This window comes from Lepidochelys olivacea, assembly GCF_965140295.1.
Source record: "Lepidochelys olivacea isolate rLepOli2 genome assembly, chromosome: 1".
NCBI lineage: Eukaryota > Metazoa > Chordata > Testudines > Cheloniidae > Lepidochelys > Lepidochelys olivacea.
In genome coordinates, this window is record NC_140411.1 from 64,477,331 (window position 1) to 64,501,052 (window position 23,722).

At 43.1% G+C, this 23,722-nt stretch overlaps 1 protein-coding gene across 1 annotated transcript in view; it reads left to right on the plus strand.

The window, feature by feature from the left end:
* The window catches only part of VWA8 (von Willebrand factor A domain containing 8), a 291,052-nt gene that overhangs the window by 120,318 nt on the left and 147,012 nt on the right, over positions 1–23,722 (plus strand). The window contains exons 20-21 of the mRNA XM_084611928.1: positions 303–374; positions 13,229–13,305. Coding sequence (XP_084468054.1) covers positions 303–374; positions 13,229–13,305 — 149 coding nt within the window. The remainder of the gene's footprint in view (positions 1–302; positions 375–13,228; positions 13,306–23,722) is intronic.

Consider the following 23,722-nt stretch of genomic DNA (forward strand, 5'->3'; position numbering starts at 1 on the left):
AAATATTAGCCAACCATGCTAAAAGGAAATTCATTCTGTACAGTTATTGAGAAATACAGAAATCAGACACCTAACGCCAGTCAGAGTGCAGGATAGTATATCAATGGAGTTAAAAACTGTACATCATTGTTTGTTACTGAATAGATTCCCTCTGCTCTGATTGAGACAATTCTATTTCATTAGAATACCAAATAAATAGATATAGATAAGGGTTCTGGTGAAAAATACTTTAAGTAATAATCTTGCATTTATTTTGTGTGTATAAGCACAGTAATTAAAATTCTTGTTTTCTTTGTCTCTAGCATATGATGGTGATGGAGGATATGCTAAAAGACTTTTTGCTGGGAGAACACCTTCTTCTAGTTGGCAACCAGGTAAGTTAAAACATATCTCTCTTTACAGTGTGTGGACCACATTCACCATTGGTATAAGTAAGTGAAACTCTCTTTTGCTTTGTTGAAGTTGCATCTATCGTGCCATTGATAAATCTTCAGTTTCATGTGCCTACATCTGAGAATGTTATTGGAATCTAGTTTTAGAATAAGTAAATAACTACAGAGAAATCTAAACCTAAAAAGACAAATATACTAGTATCCTGTATATATATAGCCTTATTTGATAGGTACCTTAAATTACTTCTGTGCAGCAACATAGAAAACTGATTGTATATCAGATTCAGTCACTTTAGGTGCTCTTAAGAGTTGATAAGGACTCTTTCTTTTTGTCTGGTTAATCCTGCTCAGAATTCAGGGCGTGGGGTTTTTTTTTTGTGTGTCCATAAAACACAGCTTGTTGATCACTGCCAGCACAGAAGTTTAAGTAACAAGAGGCTAGATATTAGGAATTAATCCAGTTGACATATTTTAAATATTTTTAAAAGCAGCCACATTAAGATAAGCCTGCTTTTGTGCCATGCACACTATTACTTTCCCATTCAAGGTGCCAAGGTTTTCATCTTCTGCTTACTTGCAAACGTTGTAATTAAAAAAAAAAATCTATCCTTTTCTGTTCATTGAACTTAAGTTAAAAGTTTAATCTATGATTAGAAACTAAGTCTGATGTCACTGTTTTGTGTGATCTGTTTGATAGGGACTGAAAGCTTAACTCTACCAGCATTTCTTTAGTACTGTAGCACATATTTGTCGTTCACTTTCTATAACATAGGATCAGTGGTGATTTGTGTGTTTGGGGTAGAGGAGGACACAAAATGCTGTGTGTTCAATTAGTTGAAGGTTTTTGTGTCTGTATGTGAGTGAGAGAGCGAGAGAGAGACAAACTATACAACGAATAACTGCGACATTTAGGGGTTCATTCCAGACCAGTAAGGGGTTGTGTCACCACCTAACCTGTAGCCCTGGGTGCCTCTGTGCTCTGCAGTTTTGGCTCACATCCCTGATACCAGCAGCGTTCTCCCGAGCACAAAGCCCCAGCATGGTTTTCCCCAGCCTGGTTACTCTATGCAGGGTGACACCAACAGCCCTTCCAGCCCTGAGCTTCCCCAAAATCATCTCCCCTGTTGAGTCCAGTCCCGCTCAGTGGAACACACACTAAACCTTATCAAGCTTGCTGCTCCTTTAAAGAGATAGTACACAGTACCAGCCTGCTAGCTTGGCTGAGGGTTTCACTCTTCAGTTTAAAACACTACACTGGGATGACTGGTTGTGTAACAGAACAAGAGTGAGTTTATTAACAAAGAACAGATATTTAAGTGACACCAAGTAGAAGTGATTGGGATAGAAATGGTTACAAACAAATGTAAAATATGCTTCTAAGACTAAAACCTTACTTAACAAACTAGAGTCTTTTGTTCAAAGTAGTTTTCTCACCACTGTGACAAACCAGTGGCCATCCCCCCACTGATTTGCCTGATGGCTTTGTCTACCTTGCATGTAAATTTAATTTCATGGTCTCTCCTTGGTTAATTTACATTGGAGATACCTTCAAGGGAGTGGAATCACATTCCTTTGTCTAGGACTGGGTGACTTAAGCCCTGCTTCCCCGACACATTTTGCAAACGTATTTCCATCACATATTTATAATTTTTCATATATCACCCATACATACACCATGCAATAATATGAATGACCGGCATGTTGCCATTTCTTAGATGATACCTTACATGACACCTTTTAGATACAGATTATAACTATAATGAGTTGTAGTACACTGAGCTGGTCAGGCCAGCTAAGACTCACTGCTAGATACCAGGGAGACCCTTACCTTCTGGCTGTCACAGTACCTAACAGTTTTGATCAGTTTGTCTTTGCATGTGCACAGTGGTTTCCCTTTAGATACCCGTGCACATCTCCCAAAGACTTCAGTGGGTTGGTATGCATCTTAGAACAGAATCTGATCACTAATGTTAGTGTATATGCATGAGCTGTATCCTCATTTTATCTGCAAAGGAAGGTGTACAACTTGATCAGAGAAGTCTTTTTTTTATGTTCTTGGACCTTTAGGTTTCCTCTCTCCTCCCCTATTTTCATCACCAAAAGCCACCACCACAGTGAGGAATTGCTTGAAGCTCCTCGGTCATAGAATCATAGAATCATAGAATATCAGGGTTGGAAGGGACCCCAGAAGGTCATCTAGTCCAACCCCCTGCTCAAAGCAGGACCAATTCCCAGTTAAATCATCCCAGCCAGGGCTTTGTCAAGCCTGACCTTAAAAACCTCTAAGGAAGGAGATTCTACCACCTCCCTAGGTAACGCATTCCAGTGTTTCACCACCCTCTTAGTGAAAAAGTTTTTCCTAATATCCAATCTAAACCTCCCCCACTGCAACTTGAGACCATTACTCCTCGTTCTGTCATCTGCTACCATTGAGAACAGTCTAGAGCCATCCTCTTTGGAACCCCCTTTCAGGTAGTTGAAAGCAGCTATCAAATCCCCCCTCATTCTTCTCTTCTGCAGGCTAAACAATCCCAGCTCCCTCAGCCTCTCCTCATAACTCATGTGTTCCAGTCCCCTAATCATTTTTGTTGCCCTTCGCTGGACTCTCTCCAATTTATCCACATCCTTCTTGAAGTGTGGGGCCCAAAACTGGACACAGTACTCCAGATGAGGCCTCACCAATGTCGAATAGAGGGGAACGATCACGTCCCTCGATCTGCTCGCTATGCCCCTACTTATACATCCCAAAATGCCATTGGCCTTCTTGGCAACAAGGGCACACTGCTGACTCATATCCAGCTTCTCGTCCACTGTCACCCCTAGGTCCTTTTCTGCAGAACTGCTGCCTAGCCATTCGGTCCCTAGTCTGTAGCTGTGCATTGGGTTCTTCCGTCCTAAGTGCAGGACCCTGCACTTATCCTTATTGAACCTCATCAGATTCCTTTTGGCCCAATCCTCCAATTTGTCTAGGTCCTTCTGTATCCTATCCCTCCCCTCCAGCGTATCTACCACTCCTCCCAGTTTAGTATCATCCGCAAATTTGCTGAGAGTGCAATCCACACCATCCTCCAGATCATTTATGAAGATATTGAATAAAACCGGCCCCAGGACCGACCCCTGGGGCACTCCACTTGATACCGGCTGCCAACTAGACATGGAGCCATTGATCACTACCCGTTGAGCCCGACAATTTAGCCAGCTTTCTACCCACCTTATAGTGCATTCATCCAGCCCATACTTCCTTAACTTGCTGACAAGAATACTATGGGAGACCGTGTCAAAAGCTTTGCTAAAGTCAAGAAACAATACATCCACTGCTTTCCCTTCATCCACAGAACCAGTAATCTCATCATAAAAGGCGATTAGATTAGTCAGGCATGACCTTCCCTTGGTGAATCCATGCTGGCTGTTCCTGATCACTTTCCTCTCATGCAAGTGCTTCAGGATTGATTCTTTGAGGACCTGCTCCATGATTTTTCCAGGGACTGAGGTGAGGCTGACTGGCCTGTAGTTCCCAGGATCTTCCTTCTTCCCTTTTTTAAAGATTGGCACTACATTAGCCTTTTTCCAGTCATCCGGGACTGCCCCGGTTCGCCACGAGTTTTCAAAGATAATGGCCAGTGGCTCTGCAATCACAGCCGCCAATTCCTTCAGCACCTGGCAGCATGTATGTATGTGGTACAGCATGCGAGGCTGAGGCTCAGACCTTTCCAGGCCTGGCTGGCATCAGACTGTTGGCCAGGGCATGACAGTCTGGACAAGATGGTCACCCTCCCGGTGTCAGTTCTTGAATCTTTCCACCGGTGGCTCAATCCACAGAAGGTATGCGTGGGAGTCCCCTTCACCAAGCCCCAGCCCTCTCTGTCCCTGGTGACAGATGCATCAGCATTGGAGTGGGGTGCTCACTTGGGAGACCTTCAGACCTAAGGTCTCTGGTTGCAAGCTGAGCTCTCACTCCACATCAACTTCAAGAAGCTCAGAGTGGTCCACCTGGCATGCCAGACCTTCCAGGTGCACTTGCAAGGGAAACGAGCAGAGGTGATGATGGACAACACAACTGCAGTGTTTTATATGAACAAGCAGGGTGGAGCTCATTCCTCTCCCCTGTGTCGGGAAGCCCTCAAGCTGTGGGACTTCCCTATAGCCCACTCAGTTCATAGCATCCAGGTTCTCAGAATGAGTTGGCGGACTATCTTAGCAGATCCTTTCATAACCACAAGTGGTCTATTCACCCGGACCTGGTGAACAGCATTTTCCAAAGGAGTGGAGATCCCCGAATTGACCTGTTTGCCACGAAGAGCAACAGAAAATGCCTCCAGTTCTGTTCCTTCCAGAATCACAGTCCGGGCTCCCTCACAGATGGGTTCCTCCGCCCTTGGACAGACCACCTGTTGTACACATTCCCACCATTTCCACTTGTCAACAGGGTTCTGCTCAAGATCCACAGGGAAAGGGCTGCGGTCATTCTGGTAGCGTCAGCCTGGCCCTGCCAGCACTGGTAAATCACGCTCCTGGAGCTATCAGTGGACACCCCAATCTTGTTGCCCCTGCTTCTGGACCTGATCACCCAAGACCACTTCCATCATCCCAGCCTCAAGTCTCTTCAGCTCACCACTTGGAAGCTTCATGGTTAAACCCGACTGAGCTAATGTGCTCTGAGGCCGTTACGGAGGTCCTACTTGGCAGTAGGAAACCCTCCACCAGGGCCACCTACCTAGCCAAGTGGAAAAGATTCTCAATCTGGTGTTCTCAAGTTCACGCTCTCCCGATGCAGGCACCTATACCTCTTATCTTAGACAACCTACTACATTTGAAACACAGGGCCTCTCAGTATCATCTCTCATGGTCCATTTGGTGGCCATTTTGGCATTCCATCCAGGAGCGGCTGGCTGTTCAGTCTTCGCCAACCCGATGGTCCCTCGTTTTCTGAAGGGTCTTGACAGACTCTACCTGCAGGATAGACAACTGATCCCAACTTGGGACCTTAATCTGGTCCTGTCCAGACCTTTAGTGTCTTTACTAATTTCCAATTTTTGGCAGAAGGGAAAGAAATTATGTCCATGAAAAATGTTTGTGTATGGTGTGTGTGCATGCATGCATGTGTGTGCCCGTGTATATACATACACACACGCACACACCCCTAACGGTTTTGCCAAATGTCTGAGTTTGCTTGTATGTATAAAATTTACTGAACAGTTTTTCAGGGAAGGAAATTGTCAGAAGTGTTGGATTTTAGAAGCCATATTAATGGAGGTGCCAATTTCTTTCATTTCATTGCCCTTAATGTGGAGTCTAAGCAAATATGAACAGTCCTGAAGTGACCAAACAAAACTTGCAGCGTTTCAAGTGTTTTCTTTCCTTTTGGAGGGAGAAAGCGCACACCTAGGTAAGAAGTCACAAGGCTTCAACTCGCCATTATTTCATAATCCTAAAGTACTAACATATTCAGTCTAGTGTTGGAGGACTGAACTACTCCATTTTATAGTCACTTTTTGACACACGCACAGTACAAGCTATTCAGACAATTGAAGACATTGCTTAGGCTGTGTCTACACTGCGTATCTTACAGCAACACAGCTGTGCTGCTACAGCGGCGCCACTGTAAGGTCTCCCATGTAGCTGCTCTTTACTGGTAGGAGAGAGCTCTCCTGCCAGCGAAATGAACCTCCCCTTCCACACAAGGAGTAGCAGTATCTTTGTCGGCAGGAGAGCATCTCCACTGACAAAGCGTTGTCCACACCGGTGCTTTTCGTCAGTAAAACCTTTGCTGGTGGGGGGTGTGGTTTTTTTTTCCACACCCCTGATGGACAAAATTGCAGTGTAGACATAACCTTAGTGTCTGTTGATCCCTAAGAGGCCTTCTTTGAAGGCTTAATAAATATACAGAAATGCTTCATAACAAACTATATCTGTTTTGGTCCACAAGGACACTTTATTTTCCTCATTTAAATGCCTCCTTAAAGGTCACCTCTGTCAGGACATCTACTAGTGACTAAAACAGAATGGTTGTATGATAATCTTCTTGTGTCAGGTTAGGTGCAACTGGCATCAACAGCAGTGGTTCTGCCCTGGCTTGAGGGCAGTGTTACCCTTGCAATCTACAAAACATTCTTTACCACTTCATAGCAAAGGCAGAGTAGTCATGTTTTAAATCTTATATGTCCTATAGTGTCTTGTTAAGATTATTCACTGGTTCATGTAACTGAAGTTTCAAGGTAGATGGCCAGACTCATGTATTCTAAAGTCAGTTTATACCACTTTGCCTAACTAAGCACGGTGCCCGTGATGTACAGTGCACTTATGCAGTTCTCTGCCTGGATAGACTGTCTGTAATGCAGTCCATACCACTGTGCAGCATAGTGGGTAGCATGATGGAGAAAAGGGACATGGCTAGAAGGAAATGGGGTGGTTAGGTGGGTATTCCCAAAATTATGGGTATCCTCTTCATTAATCTGCTCATAAAGAGGACAGAAAACCACAGCATGAGTTAGAGCAGTTCAGCTGCTGTATGTGACTGAGGAGTGGGACTCCGAGATGCATTGGAGAACATTCCACACCAGCCCTGCTCACCAGTGCTATTCCCTGTTAATGACCACCAGACGCACATGCTTTTACTAGAAATAAATTTTAGTGTGAGGAAATTAATAAGACAAATGCTTGACTCTTTAAGGTATTTCTAAGGACGTGTTCTATAGAAAACTTGACCATGTTTCCTTCAAAGATAATATTCTTCTTCCAATCTAATTACATACTCACTTGTGGAGAAACCAGGAGTACCATAATGGCATGTAACACTGAACAAAACTCAGAATAGCAAATGTATATTGTTTACGTGTTTTGTGGAGTGTGACAGGGTGCTGAGCAGAGAGACTGCAGAATCAGCCCCCTGCCACGCCGTTTAAGTGAATAAAGTGAAGCTGGCTGGAAAGAGCCTGTCCTAACTAGGGACTGAGAGCCCAATTAGCCCAGGGCTATATAAGAGGCTGGGAAGAAGGAAGCCCAGGGCTATATAAGAGGCTGGGAAGTGGGATGGAGGAGAGCGAGGGAATGCAGACAGGGAGAAAGCCCTTCCCTCTTGGGTTCAGACACAAGGAACCCAGAGCTGTGTACACTGTATGGTGAGAAGGAGGTGGGAACACAGACTTGTAAATAAAAGCACCAGTGGTTTCAGAACCAGAGGGTCACTGAGTGACTTTATCAGAGGCAGGAGCCAGGAGGGCTAGCTGTGCTCTGCTACATGGAGCAATTTAAAGGACTTTTTTTTTCTTCAATCTATTGCCTGTGAAGGTGTGCAGCTTCCTAAACAAAGAAAGAATGTACCACCTCAAAGAAGGCCTTGCTATTAACATAAAGGCGTGCTATATTTGCTATATAGCTCAAGTATGCTATATTTCTGTCAGAATAAAAAAATGTACTAACACTTGCTTTTCTCGGATATTTTTATTTGGCTTAGCCAAAACTTCAATACAACTGTTATTTATTCATCCTGATTTGCATATTTCTGTATTTTTTTATTAATGCATATCTTTAAGCTTATATAGCTGAAATATTTCATACAGAAGTGCTATGCAGATATCTCAGAAAAGAAGAACTAATTTATTGTTCTTGTGCCTCTGATGAACTGAGTAGTCATGTTCCTTGTGGGTGGTGATGTTAAATCTGGCTGATCCATGCGGGCGAGTTACATGAGATTGAAGGAATTATTTGTTACCTCAGTCTGCCTATAGAAAACCCAGTATTTTCAGCCTTTTTATATGAAGTGTGTAGTTAAATTGCTCATTACTCTAGATATCAGTGTGTATATAAGAGAGAGAGCTTAATTCTTGACGCTTTAGTACAAGACTCAAGGAGGGTGGCTTTATGCCATCCTTATGCTCCTCGATCTCCACAGCTACCATAGGCTTGTTTCAGGGTTATTCTAACTTGGGTCCTCTGGTAACTTTTCCTAAGAGGCTGTTCCAACATGCTGCAGTATTTCTTTTCCCTACCCATGTCCCAACACATTCTTTATACCATGGAGGCCAGGTTGGAGTTGTGTAGAGCCAGCTGGCTCTTTGTCAGTTAGGATTTCCTCAGGAAGTCAGTTAAGCTGGTGGTAGTGGTCTCTTGATGGCACAATGGAGCCTTATAATAGGCCTGGATCTGTCCCAAGTGTTTTATTAAATCATTCCCTCTTGCTGGAAGATTGTTCTTAATAATAACAATAGTTTACACTTACATGAAGCTTTTGCATCCAGAGAGCTGATTTACAAACAGTTTTAATCACTGAAGGACTCTGGTGAGGTATTCCCATTTTATAGATATGAAAATCTGAGGCAAACAGAGGTGGTGACTTGTCACAGTGTGAGTCTGTGGGAGAGTCAGGAATAGAATGAAATAGCTTTGACTCTGATTCCCTAACCATTTTTGCCAGTCAAGGATTTTGTGAGGTACACCACAATATCTGTGTAGGCACATACTGTACTCCTTCAAGCAGCTAAGTTTAAAAGTTGACCAACCTTAACATTTGTATAATCATTACGATCTAGTGGGGAATGCCTGTTTCTAAATATAATATGCATATTTTAAAAATACATCATTCTCACTGATTGAAAATAAAGCTACAACAAAAGAAGGGGCTGCATTTGATGAAACACACAAAAAATGTCTAAGGTGAAATCTTGGCTCTACTGGAGTCAATGGCAAAACTCCCATTGACTTCAAGGGGGCAGGATTTCACCTGCAGTGGTGTTAGTACTGCTCACTCCATTCCTTGGTGCTTTACAGTACCCATTTAGCATCTGAACATTCTTTTGGAAGCTAGGCATATTCTTACTCTCATCATTGGCAATGATAACTTAGAAAGAAGTAAACAAAAGGCAGCCGTGTTGTCCTCTCTTACATTAGAGAGATGAGGGGAAAAAAACCACAAAATTGTTTAATAGTTGGGAAATATCTAAATTGAGTATGTGTGAGTTCCTAAGTAGGGTGACCAGATGCTAAATACAAAATATCGGGACGGCCGCAGGGGGAGCGCCTTTTCAATTGTTACACTTACCTGGCACCTTAGGCGGTGGGAAATAAATCTTGCCAGCAAAGAAAGAAGTACCTGCCGCCGAAGACCTGGACGTGCTGGGTGAGTGTAACAATTGAAAAAGCGCTCCCCCTGCCTGTCAGCGCTGCCTAAGTTTAAAAAAAAAAAAAAAGACGTGCTCGAAACAAAATATCGGGACAAATGACGTCCCGACCGTACTTCGGTCGGGATGCAGGACAAACTGCTTAATATCGGGACAGTCCTGATTTTATCGGGATGTCTGGTCACCCTAGTTCCTAAGGCAGTATTACAAACAAACAGATAAATCATGCTTTCTCTCTCAATACAGATGAAAGCCAAAGAATCTTTCTTCTTCTAGTAGAGTATCCAATTTGTTTGATATTTGTTGTGTTCTGTACTGATTCTGTATGTTGATCTGTCTCGCTGCAGCTTGCTTTTTGCTATAGTTGGCTCGAGTCCCATTCTGCAGAGAATTAGGCATGGACTGTACTAGGATTTGGCACACGATACTGACTGTAACCATCTGCCATAGTTTTTGACGGTCTTTTAAAAAAGTGCATTATGCAGTTCTCCTTCTGTGTAGCTGTGCTGAATCTAGGTGGAACATTTCAGTGCATCAGCCCATTTATGGTTTTAAAAATCTCATAGCTTAAGTAACAGTAGTGTATGGCTGTGTAACCATCTCCATATGTGATATTACAGTTTTCCAGCTATGTTTTATTTCTACCTGATAAAATGTGTGTTCTTTGACTTTGTAGAAGAACTTATGATTTCGCTATATTGATGAACTTATGATTTCACTATATGTCTTGTTCCAAATACTAGAGAATTTTAAAAGTCCAATAATTCTTCAAGCATGTGATTACAGGATACTGGCAATTATTGAAAATAGAAATGTCAGTAATATGAAGCATATCTTATGTCCCCATCACATTTGTATATAAAGCTATGCCTCCATTGGGAGGTTCTGATGTCAAGAAATCATGAAAAGGTGGACTTATTTATGTAGTATAACCTAACATGTGAAATATAGAGGTATCATAGAATCATAGAAATGTAGAGGTGGAAGGGACTGTGAAAAGTCATCAAGTCCAGTCTCCTGCTCTGAGGAAAGACCAAGTAAACCTAGACCATCCCTAACAGATGATTGTCTAACCAGTTTTTAACATTGTGGAGAATCCCCCAATGATGGGGATTCCTCAACCTCCCTTGGAAACCTATTCCAGAGCTTAACTACCCTTATAGTTAGAAAGTTTTTCCTAGTATCTACCCTAAATCTCCCTGGCTGCAGATTAAGACTATTACAACTTGTCCTGTTTTCAGTGGACATGGAGAACAATTGGTCACAGTCCTCTTTATAACAGCCCTTAACACATCAGTTGTCTTTTCTCAAGACTAAACATGCCCAGTTTTTTTAACCTTTAGGTCAAAGATAGGTCAAGATTTTTTAAACCAGTCATCTTTTTTGTTGCTTTGTTCTGGACTCTTTGAGGTTTGTCCACATCTTTCCTGAAGCATAGTACCCAGAAATGGACACAGTACTCTATCGGAGGCCTCACCAGTGCCAAATAGAGCAGGACCTTTTACCTCCCGTGTCTTACATAGGACACTCCTATTAATGCACCCCAGAAAGATATTAACCTTTTTCACAACAGCATCACATTGTTGGCTCACATTCAATTTGTAATCTACTATAATCCTTGCATCCTTTTCAGCCACCTCGCCCTTTATTCCTCATTTTGTAGCTGCGCATTTAATTTTTCCTTCCTAAGTGAAGTACTTTGCATTTGTCTTTATTGAATTTCAACTTATTGATTTCAGAACAATTCTCCAATATGTCAAGATCCTTTTGAATTCTAATCCTGTTCTTCAAAGTTCTTGCAACCTCTCCCAGCTTAGTGTCATCGGCAAATTTTAAAAGCATATTCTCTACTCCATTATCCAAGTCATTCAGAAAATATTGAATAGTGCCCGACCCAGGACTGATCCCTGCAGGACCCTACCAGATATATTGTCCCAGTTTGACAGCAAACCATTGATAACTACTCTTTGAGTATGGTCTTTCAACCAGTTTCATACTCAGCTCACTGTAAGAATACATTGTGGTTCTGTTTGGTCACCAGCTTTTTTTTTCTTCTCTGTTCTCTCTTGGCAACCTTATATGCTTCCATGATTTCAACTGCTACATTTATGTGAATGATTCTCAAATCTACTTCTCTATTTCTTTGTTCAGTCTTACATTTTCAAATGTCTCTTTAAGTATCTTAGATGTCTCATCACAATCTCCATATTTTCCAAAATAGTGAACTTATCGTTCCTCCTGATCTCTTTCCTTTGTTTCTTTTCTCTGACTGACAACTCTACTATCTTTCCCATCTATCAATCTTGCAACCACTATGCTATGGTCTGTGTAAGAGAGGAATTGTTTTACCCTCTGATTGATAGATGGAGAAAGTTATCACTGCCCTCCGCTGTTATCTGATGGTCCAAGAGAAACAATGGATCAGCATGAGCCATAACTTCAGTTTGTGGACTTGGGGTTTTTGCCACTGATTTCAGTAGAACAGGGTTAGAAAATATTGTACATGATATTGAACAAAAGGCAATACTCTAACCCAGGGGTGGCCAACCTGAGCCTGAGAAGGAGCCAGAATTTACCAATATACATTGCCAAAGAACCTCAGTAATTCAGCATCCCCCCGCTCCCAGTGCCTCCCGCCCACCGGCAGCCCTGCCGATGAGTGCCTCTCCCTGCACCTCCCAATCAGCTGTTTCGTGTCTTGCAGGAGACTTGGGGGCAGAGGGGAGGGAGCAAGGGCATGGCAGGCTCAGGGATGTAGCGGGGCAGGCCTGTGGCAGAGCCAGGGATTGAGCAGTGAGCACCCCCCGGCACATTGGAAAGTTGGCGCCTGTAACTCTAGCCCCAAAGTCAGTGCCTATACAGGGAGCCGCATATTAACTTCTGAAGAGCCACATGTGGCTCCGGAGCCACAGGTTGGCCACCTCTGCTCTAACCACAGCCAATTGCTCCTAGATCTTTCCCCTGACTACCAAGTTTACTACTTTGCATTTGTATTTAGTGTAAGCCCACCATCCACACCCCTATTGTACTTCTGTCAAATGCTGGGAATTAAAGGTACTAGAGTACTAGAAAACTGAGAATTGGTCCTGCTTTGAGCAGGGAGTTGGACTAGATGACCTTCTGGGGTCCCTTCCAACCCTGATATTCTATGATTCTATGAAAATAGTTAAAAGGAGATGTAGATTTCAGTCATCCAAATACTGGTAACACTATTAGACAAAGTATGGTTGTAGATTATATTTGTATTCTGTATTTGCTGCTCACTTTCTCCTTTGCTTTGGGTACTTCACGTTAGTGTGCTCTGTTATTAAACCAGTTGCGCTGAATATGAAATAAAACATGTAGAAATAAGAACTACAAAACTTATCATCGTATTTCTAAGAGGGAGTGTACAACTGGTAATATGAAAATTTCTGCACACCTATTTCTATGCAGCTATTACTTGTGCAATGTGTATATTCCATGTTATACCACTTTATATATATTAAAATCTAGTAGGACAGGCAAAATATGCAGTTACAAAGAATATGACTTTTCTTTTTCAAACTAAACATTGGTGTAAACCTAATAATATAGTATTGTAATTGTGATCAAAACTTTTGTATCTTGTGTGAGATTCTACTAGATTGTAAAGGAATTCTGACCTTATTCTCTAGACAATTCTTGGATATTAAAGTACTCTTCTTTGTCTGTAATTTTTTTTAATATACATTATTTCAGGGCGTGGGAAAAAACAAGATTGTTGACCGATTCCTTCACCTGTTAAATAGACCCAGAGAATATTTACAGCTGCATAGGTAAGAATGTCACTTTACATGATTTCTTTTTTCAATGTCATCTTCATTTTCACTGCTGAGCTTTTAAACGTTTGCATCTCATGTTCCTGAAGTTTTATTTATTATTGTTTATTATTTGTATTACTGTAATGCATAAGAGCCCTAGTCAGACACCAGGATCCAAGTGTGCTCGGTGCTGTACAAACAGAACAAAAGACATTCTCTGCCCCAGAGAACTTACCGTCTACAGACAGACGAAAGAGTACAAGGAAACAATGAGACAATACTGGTCAACATGATAGGCAGTAGTCTCAGCACAAAAGGACCTGACTGTTGTCTAGTTTATTGTAGGCATCAGAGCAAAGAAGAGTTTTAAGAAAGGATTTGAAGGAAGATGATGAGGTAGCTTTGCAGATGTTTACAGGGAGCTCCTCCCAAACATGGGAGTAAACAGAAAGCTGTTTGTCTGAAAATTTACCAAGGTTGTGGAGACTGGAAGTTGTAGCGACTATTCTCTTTTTCCTTTTGCACCCCTACTTTCCACCTCCATCACAGACATACAGAAAAAGGATGGGGGGGAATATGATATATTATTTATACTTTTTCATATGCAAACAATCAAAAAGCAAAAAACTTTAAACTCACAAATCAAAATAATTCAAAATCTACAACAAAGGGTTGATATATAATGACTGGTTACATATCAACCATATATAACAGCAAAAGATTGATCTATAATGACTTATCAACAATTTACATGCTTAGTCTTCAAAAGTGAAGCTGTGGAGGTCCTCTCTGTTTCCTTTGGAGACACTGGAATGATGGATGAGACATCAATAGTCCAATACATTGGACCATCTAAATGAAGAATCAGTTTGAATCAAATTGCTTCCCCGTCAACCTAGTTTCAAACAGTGTTTAAATTCAGCCTGCCTGTTTTTGACCCAGTGTATCTAAAACAATGCTACTAAAAAGGTTTCACTGCTGCCATTTGTCTGCATAATCCCTTTGTCATTTCCCCTCTCATTTCCCTTCACTGGCTTGTTCTACTTCCACATGAACTTTAAGTTTCTTGTGTTCATGCTCAAGACTTGGTATAGTTCCATCCCTCTATCTCTCTGCTCTCAGCTTCCCTTCTAAATGCAGCCTTTGTTACCTCCTACTGTCAGCTTTGTGCCTGCTTTCATACCATTTCCTCTGCATGGGACAGCCTCCCACTTCCTGTGTGTGGAACACCTTTTCTCTTCTCCAGAACTTGTTTATTTCACAAAACTTTTCTGTGTTGCTGTCACTCAGAGCATATACATTTTTGCATCTGAATTGCGTAGCTATATTGTGTTGTTACATTTTTCTGCTAGGCTGGAAGCTCCTTAAGGTAGGAACCGTGAGCCAGATTTTTAAAGGTATTTAGTTGCCTACTCCCATTGACCTTTAAAAATCTAGCCTCATGTCTCCTTGGGTTTTTCTTGAATAGGGTCAAAGATTTTTTTAAACAAATACTTTAGCTAGCGCATTCTAACTAATGTGTTAAAGCGCTAGTCTAGACAATGCAAGTTGTACTTCAGTTTGGCTTCACATCAACCAACTAGCTAAAGTACAACTTGCATTGTTTAAACTAGACCTTTAGAATTCTTTAGTTAAAATGTGCTAGCTGACATGTTCTAACTAAAAACCCAAACTTCTTCTTTGAGAGATGTCCCTGTGGGTGCTCCACTCCAAGTGTTGGTGTCCCCGGCGCCTCCGCTTGGAGATTTTTACAGCAGTAATCGCACGGTCCACGCATGTGTGGTGCCTGCCAAACATGCTTCAATGACGCACGCACAGCCCGGGCTCCTCAGTTCCTTCTCTACCATCCCCGGCCTGAAACGGAGCTCAGCCGTCTTGCTCAGTTATTTCTCACTTTAGATAGTTAGTCTTTTTTTATGGCTTATCTAGTTTTTTTAAGTCAGATAAGTTTAATTTCCCCCTTCTTCTCTTAAAAAAAATAAATAAAAAAATTTTTTTTTACTTCAGTTTTTTTCTGTCAGTTAGACAGTTCATACTATGTCTGGCTCGCCAAGTTTTAAGAGATGCGGTACATACAGAGAGGCCATCCCTATCTCTGATGGCTATTCTCAGTGTGTTCGCTGTTTGGGGGAGTCCCCCAAAAATGTGCCCACTGCAGTAAACTAAAGGCTAGAGCATGAAAGGACAGAGAACTGAGACCAGCTTGGCTTAATGGTGAAATCCTAGCGGATCTTAAACATAAAAAAGAAGCTTACAAGAAGTGTAAGGTTGGACATATGACCAGGGAAGAGTATAAAAATATTGCTCGGGCATGTAGGAATGATATCAGGAGGGCCAAATCGCACCTGGAGCTGCAGCTAGCGAGAGATGTCAAGAGTAACAAGAAGGGTTTCTTCAGGTATGTTGGCAACAAGAAGAAAGCCAAGGAAAGTGTGGGCCCCTTACTGAATGAGGGAGGCAACCTAGTGACAGAGGATGTGGAAAAAGCTAATGTACTCAATGCTTTTTTTGCCTCTGTCTTCACTAACAAGGTCAGCTCCCAGACTGCTGCGCTGGGCATCACAAAATGGGGAAGAGATGGCCAGCCCTCTGTGGAGATAGAGGTGGTTAGGGACTATTTAGAAAAGCTGGACGTGCACAAGTCCATGGGGCCGGACGAGTTGCATCCGAGAGTGCTGAAGGAATTGGCGGCTGTGATTGCAGAGCCATTGGCCATTATCTTTGAAAACTCGTGGCGAACCGGGGCAGTCCCGGATGACTGGAAAAAGGCTAATGTAGTGCCAATCTTTAAAAAAGGAAAGAAGGAGGATCCTGGGAACTACAGGCCAGTCAGCCTCACCTCAGTCCCTGGAAAAATCATGGAGCAGGTCCTCAAAGAATCAATCCTGTTGCACTTGCATGAGAGGAAAGTGATCAGGAACAGCCAGCATGGATTCACCAAGGGAAGGTCATGCCTGACTAATCTAATCGCCTTCTATGATGAGATTACTGGTTCTGTGGATGAAGGGAAAGCAGTGGATGTATTGTTTCTTGACTTTAGCAAAGCTTTTGACACGGTCTCCCACAGTATTCTTGTCAGCAAGTTAAAGAAGTATGGGCTGGATGAATGCACTATAAGGTGGGTAGAAAGCTGGCTAGATTGTCGGGCTCAACGGGTAGTGATCAATGGCTCCATGTCTAGCAAATTTGCGGATGATACTAAACTGGGAGGAGTGGTAGATACGCTGGAGGGGAGGGATAGGATACAGAAGGACCTAGACAAATTGGAGGATTGGGTCAAAAGAAATCTGATGAGGTTCAATAAGGATAAGTGCAGGGTCCTGCACTTAGGATGGAAGAATCCAATGCACCGCTACAGACTAGGGACCGAATGGCTAGGCAGCAGTTCTGCGGAAAAGGACCTAGGGGTGACAGTGGACAAGAAGCTGGATATGAGTCAGCAGTGTGCCCTTGTTGCCAAGAAAGCCAATGGCATTTTGGGATGTATAAGTAGGGGCATAGCGAGCAGATCGAGGGACGTGATCGTTCCCCTCTATTCGACATTGGTGAGGCCTCATCTGGAGTACTGTGTCCAGTTTTGGGCCCCACACTACAAGAAGGATGTGGATAAATTGGAGAGAGTCCAGCGAAGGGCAACAAAAATGATTAGGGGTCTAGAACACATGACTTAGGAGGAGAGGCTGAGGGAGCTGGGATTGTTTAGCCTGCAGAAGAAAAGAATGAGGGGGGATTTGATAGCTGCTTTCAACTACCTGAAAGGGGGTTCCAAAGAGGATGGCTCTAGCCTGTTCTCAATGGTAGCAGATGACAGAACGAGGAGTAATGGTCTCAAGTTGCAGTGGGGGAGGTTTAGATTGGATATTAGGAAAAACTTTTTCACTAAGAGGGTGGTGAAACACTGGAATGCGTTACCTAGGGAGGTGGTAGAATCTCCTTCCTTAGAGGTTTTTAAGGTCAGGCTTGACAAAGCCCTGGCTGGGATGATTTAACTGGGAATTGGTCCTGCTTTGAGCAGGGGGTTGGACTAGATGACCTTCAGGGGTCCCTTCCAACCCTGATATTCTATGATTCTATGATTCAAGGTAATTCTAATGGAGAAGTTCCTCAGATCTGCTTCTGACCCAGGTCAGGAGTCCTACTTGAGACAGAGCCCTCCTAAGTCCACTAAGGACAAGAAAACAACAAAAAAAGGGCCAGCTTCATCACTTCACAGAGACCAGGTCTGTCTCATCAGTGCTGACTGCTCTGCAATTCAGCACATACGCTGCATCCCTGGCACCATCCGTATCCCAGCTGCTGCTGGTACGCAGCGCTCTGGTGCCGCAGCTACGGACTTAAAGTTGCCTGCCTCTTCTTATATGGCACCGCAAAGGACTCGGTGCCTACTCAGCTGAGTCTGCCTGTGCCACACACAAGTATGGTTGCTGTCCTGGCACCGACACCTCAATCACCTATGACTCTGCATACAGCGCTGCACCGCTCAGCACCAGCCAACCGTATGGCACCGCCGCCACACCCAGTGCTATATATTCTGGCTTCTTTTACCTCGGCACCATAATTTATTCATTCCAGCGATTTGCTAATCTCGCCAACTCCAGATTCCTCATTACTTGGTACCGATGTCTCTCGGGGACCATCTGCACAGCACCAACAGCTATCCCCTATTCCTTCTCACTTTTCTAGTGATGAGGATGACCAAGTGGAGGGAGTTTTTTCACCATACCATTCTTCCCCCGTCACGCTCCTGCTAGCATGGGACCAAGGTCCTCATATTCTGGGGATTTACCACCCTGATATGGACACCTGTGGGTGTGACCAGCCATACCCTTCTCCAGACAATGGCATTATTGGAACCCCTGGCAGTTCTGCAGGCACTACAGTAGCTAGTACAGCCCATGCAGAGGCAACATTAGATCTCCTCCTGTACCCGTCCACACTTCTGCGACGGATGGACAGGGGCAACCTGCAACGCTGCATGCAGACAAGGAGGCACTTGAACCCTCCCCAAATAATAATAATTCATCCACCTCACTAGGGAGAGAAGCTGAGCCCTGATTAGGGGGCGGGGCTTCTCTGACTAAGGGTCCTATAAAGGTAGCCAGCCAGTCGGGCAGCAGCACAGACAGCTGTAGCAGCACAGAAGCCAGCAAACAGAGCTGTAAACGGGCGAGTTTGAGTGGGAGTTAGTTTGTATTGCGGTGCTTGTTTGGGGTTTGGTTTTGCTGTGGGTGGTGGTGTTTTGGTGTGGATTGTGTTTCCCAGGGTAACAGGATTTAGGTGGGAAGGCTATGACAGATACAGAGGCAGCAGTGGGAGTGACTCATATTGTGGAAGACACAATGAAGATGACTGGATGTGGAAGCTGCGGAAGCTCCATGATCCTGGAGAGGGTACCTGGTAATAGTTTTGTCTGCATGAAATGCCATCTGATAGAGCTGATAGAGGAAAAGATCCGAGGTTTGGAGATGCAGGTGGAAAGTCTGGTTGAGTTTAGGAAGGGGTTTGAGCAGATTATGGAGCAAGACATGAGGTATCTGAAGGGAAAAGCTCAGACTTGCAATTGGAAGCAGGACTGAGGAATTCTGTGGGGAGACTGGGTGAGGAAAGTGGTCAGTGGAAGCATGTGACTAAAAGAACCAGGCAGAGGAAAAGATGAGCTAGTGAAGGAGAAATATAGCTCAAGAACAGGTTTGCAGAGTTGGAAAATGAAGAAGGGGCTCAGCAGGTCGTCACTGAAGGTGGAAGGGCAAGGAAGAAGAGAAGAGCGGCTAATCCTATAGGAAAAGGGGAAGAGTCAATGGAGACAACACCAAATATGAGCCCTAGGAGGTTACAGGATGGGTTGAAGAGGATTGCAAGGGAGAATAGGAATGGAAAGAACTTGCAGCCAGAGGGAACAGGGGCCATAGCACCATCACCAGGAAAAGGCCGGTCTGTGTGATCGGGGACTCTTTACTGAGAAGAATAGACAGGCCTGTAACCAGAGCTGATCCAGAGAATAGAAGGGTATGCTGTCTTCCAGGTGCTAAGATACGGGATGTAGACCTGAGGTTGAAAAGGATCCTAAAGGGAGCGGGAAAGAATCCCCTAATTATCCTTCATGTGGGAACAAATGATACGGCTCGATTCTCGTTGGAAAGTATTAAGGGAGACTATGCTAGGCTGGGGAAGACACTTAAGGAAATCGAAGCTCAGGTAATCTTTAGTGAGATTCTGCCTGTTCCTAGAGAAGGGCAACAAAGGTGTGACAAGATTATGACTATCAACAGATGTCTTAGGCAATGGTGCTATAAGGAGGGCTTTGGGATGTATGGCCACTGGGAGGCATTCATGGACAGAGGACAGTTCTCTTGGGATGGACTTCATCTGAGTAGGGAAGGAAATAGACTTCTAGGGTGGAGGCTGGCACAACTGATTAAGAGAGCTTTAAACTAGGAATTTGGGGGAGATGGTTGGGAGATGTCCAGGTAATCTCCACGCCAGATTTTAGCATTGAGAGGGAAGAAAACAAAGTAAGAAAGGATACAGCCGTGGGTAGGAGAATGTGTATAAGGAGGAAGGGCAGTGTGGATACCAGTCTAATAGGTTATACTGGGTGTAGAATGACCGTGCCTAAAAGAATGTGAGCGAGGCCAAACAGCAAAAATTAAGATGTTTGTACACCAATGCAAGGAGCCTAGGTAACAAAATGGAGGAACTAGAGCTACTGGTGCAGGAAGTGAAACCAGATATTATAGGGATAACAGAAACATGGTGGAATAGTAGTCATGACTGGACTACAGGTATTGAAGGGTATGTACTGTTTAGGAAAGACCGAAATAGAGGTAAAGGTGGTGGAGTAGCATTGTATATCAATGATGAGGTAGAATAAAGAAATAAGAAGCGATGGAATGGATAAGACAGAGTCCGTCTGGGCAAAAATTACATTGGGTAAGAAAACTATTAGAGCCTCCCCTGGCATAGTGCTTGGGGTGTGCTATAGACCTCTGGGATCTAATTTGGATATGGATAGAGCCCTTTTTAATGTTTTAAATAAAGTAAATACTAATGGAAATTGCGTGATCATGGGAGACTTTAACTTCCCAGATATAGACTAGAGGACAAGTGGTAGTAATAATAATAGGGCTCAGATTTTCCTAGATGCGATAGCTGATGGATTCCTTCATCAAGTAGTTGCTGAACCAACTGGAGGGGGATGCCATTTTAGATTTGGTTTTGGTGAATAGTGAGGACCTCATAGAAGAAATAGTTGAAGGGGATAATCTTGGTTCAAGTGATCATGAGCTAATTCAGTTCAAACTGAACGGAAGGATTAACAAAAATAAATCTGCAACTAGGGTTTTTGATTTCAAAAGGGCTGACTTTCAAAAATTAAGGAAATTAGTTAGGGAAGTGGATTGGACTGAAGAATTTATGGATCTAAAGGTAGAGGAGGCCTGGGATTACTTTAAATCAAAGCTGCAGAAGCTATTGGAAGCCTGCATCCCAAGAAAGGGGAAAAGATTCATAGGCAGGAGTTGTAGACCAAGCTGGATGAGCAAGCATCTCAGAGAGGTGATTAAGAAAAAGCAGAAAGCATACAGGGAGTGGAAGATGGGAGGGATCAGCAAGGAAAGCTACCTTATTGAGGTCAGAACATGTAGGGATAAAGTGAGACAGGCTAAAAGTCAAGTAGAGTTGGACCTTGCAAAGGGAATTAAAACCAATAGTAAAAGGTTCTATAGCCATATAAATAAGAAGAAAACAAAGAAAGAAGAAGTGGGACCGCTAAACACTGAGGATGGAGTGGAGGTCAAGGATAATCTAGGCATGGCCCAATATCTAAACAAATACTTTGCCTCAGTCTTTAATAAGACTAAAGAGGATCTTAGGGATAATGGTAGCATGACAAATGGGAATGAGGATATGGAGGTAGATATTACCATATCTGAGGTAGAAGCGAAACTCAAACAACTTAATGAGACTAAATCGGGGGGGGCCCAGATAATCTTCATCCAAGAATATTAAAGGAATTGGCACCCGAAATTGCAAGCCCATTGGCAAGAATTTTTAATGAATCTGTAAACTCAGGGGTTGTACCGTATGACTGGAGAATTGCTAACATAGTTCCTGTTTTTAAGAAAGGGAAAAAAAGTGATCCGGGTAACTACAGGCCTGTTAGTTTGACATCTGTAGTATGCAAGGTCTTGGAAAAAATTTTGAAGGAGAAAGTAGTTAAGGACATTGAAGTCAGTGGTAAATGGGACAAAATACAACATGGTTTTACAAAAGGTAGATCGTGCCAAACCAACCTGATCTCCTTCTTTGAGAAAGTAACAGATTTTTTTAGACAAAGGAAACCCAGTGGATCTAATTTACCTAGATTTCAGTAAGGCGTTTGATACCGTGCCACATGGGGAATTATTAGTTAAATTGGAAAAGATGGGGATCAATATGGAAATTGAAAGGTGGATAAGGAATTGGTTAAAGGGGAGACTACAACGGGTCCTGCTGAAAGGTGAACTGTCAGGCTGGAGGGAGGTTACCAGTGGAGTTCCTCAAGGATCAGTTTTGGGACCAATCTTATTTAATCTTTTTATTACTGACCTCAGCACAAAAAGTGGGAGTATGCTAATAAAGTTTGTGGATGATACAAAGCTGGGAGGTATTGCCAATTTAGAGAAGGACCGGGATATCATACAGGAGGATCTGAATGACCTTGTAAACTGGAGTAATAGTAATAGGATGAAATTTAATAGTGAAAAGTGTAAGGTCATGCATTTAGGGATTAATAACAAGAATTTTAGTTATAAGATGGGGACGCATCAATTAGAAGTAACGGAGGAGGAGAAGGACCTTGGAGTATTGGTTGATCATAGGATGACCTTGAGCCGCCAATGTGATATGGCTGTGAAAAAAGCTAATGCGGTCTTGGGATGCATCAGGAGAGGTATTTCCAGCAGAGATAAGGAGGTTTTAGTACCATTATACAAGGCACTGGTGAGACCTCACCTGGAATGCTGTGTGCAGTTCTGGTCTCCCATGTTTAAGAAGGATGAATTCAAACTGGAACAGGTACAGAGAAGGGCTACTAGGATGATCCGAGGAATGGAAAACCTGTCTTATGAAAGTAGACTCAAGGAGTTTGGCTTGTTTAGCCTAACTAAAAGAAGGTTGAGGGGAGATATGATTGCTCTCTATAAATATATCAGAGGGATAAATACCGGAGAGGGAGAGGAATTATTTAAGCTCAGTACCAATGTGGACACAAGAACAAATGGATATAAACTGACCACCAGGAAGTTTAGACTTGAAATTAGATGAAGGTTTCGAACCATCAGACGAGTGAAGTTTTGGAATAGCCTTCCAAGGGAAGCAGTGGGGGCAAAAGATCTATCTGGCTTTAAGATTAAACTCAATAAGTTTATGGAGGAGATGGTATGATGGGATAACATGATTTTGGTAATTAATTGATCTGTAACTATTCATGGTAAAGAGGCCTAATGGCCTGTGATGGGATGTGAGATGGGGTGGGATCTGAGTTACCCAGGAAAGAATTTTCTGTAGTATCTGGCTGATGAATCTTGCCCATATGCTCAGAGTTTAGCTGATCGCCATATTTGGGATCGGGAAGGAATTTTCCTCCAGGGCAGATTGGAAGAGGTCCTGGAGGTTTTTCGCCTTCCTCTGTAGCATGGGGCATGGGTCACTTGCTGGAGGATTCTCTGCTCCTTGAAGTCTTTAAACCACGATTTGAGGACTTCAATAGTTCAGACATAGGTGAGAGGTTTTTCGCAGGAGTGGGTGGGTGAGATTCTGTGGGCCTGCGTTGTGGAGGAGGTCAGACTAGATGATCATAATGGTCCCTTCTGACCTTGGTATCTATGAAACAGCAGATGATTTTACTCATTTTTAGGACCTCTTCAAAGGAGTGGTTAATGAGCTCAAGATCACTCTGGATGAGGTGTTGGAGACTCAACATGAGCTGACAGACATATTACAACCTTCGACCTCCTCCAAGATGGCCCTACCTATTTATGGAGCCATTATGGACCCTGCCAAGAATATGTGGCAAACCCCAGCCACCATACCCTCTCTCTGCAAAAGGGCAGACTGGAAATACTATGTCCCCTCCATGGGCTCAGAATTCCTTTTCACACGCCCAGCACCAAATTCACTGGTGGTAGAAGCAGCCAACCAAAAGAACAAACAGCAGCATTTCCAATCCACTCCCTCTGGCAAGGACAGCAAAAGAATGGACCTACTTGGCTGCAAAGTATATGTATCATCCATGCTACAATTTAGAGTGGCAAACTATGCAGCCCTACTGGCCGAATATGCTCACAGAAATTACAGGAAACTCATGGACTTTATTAATGATGTCCCAGAGGACAAGAGACAGCAATTCAAAGCAGTAGTCTCTGAAGGGCAGATTATTTCCCACACGGCATTG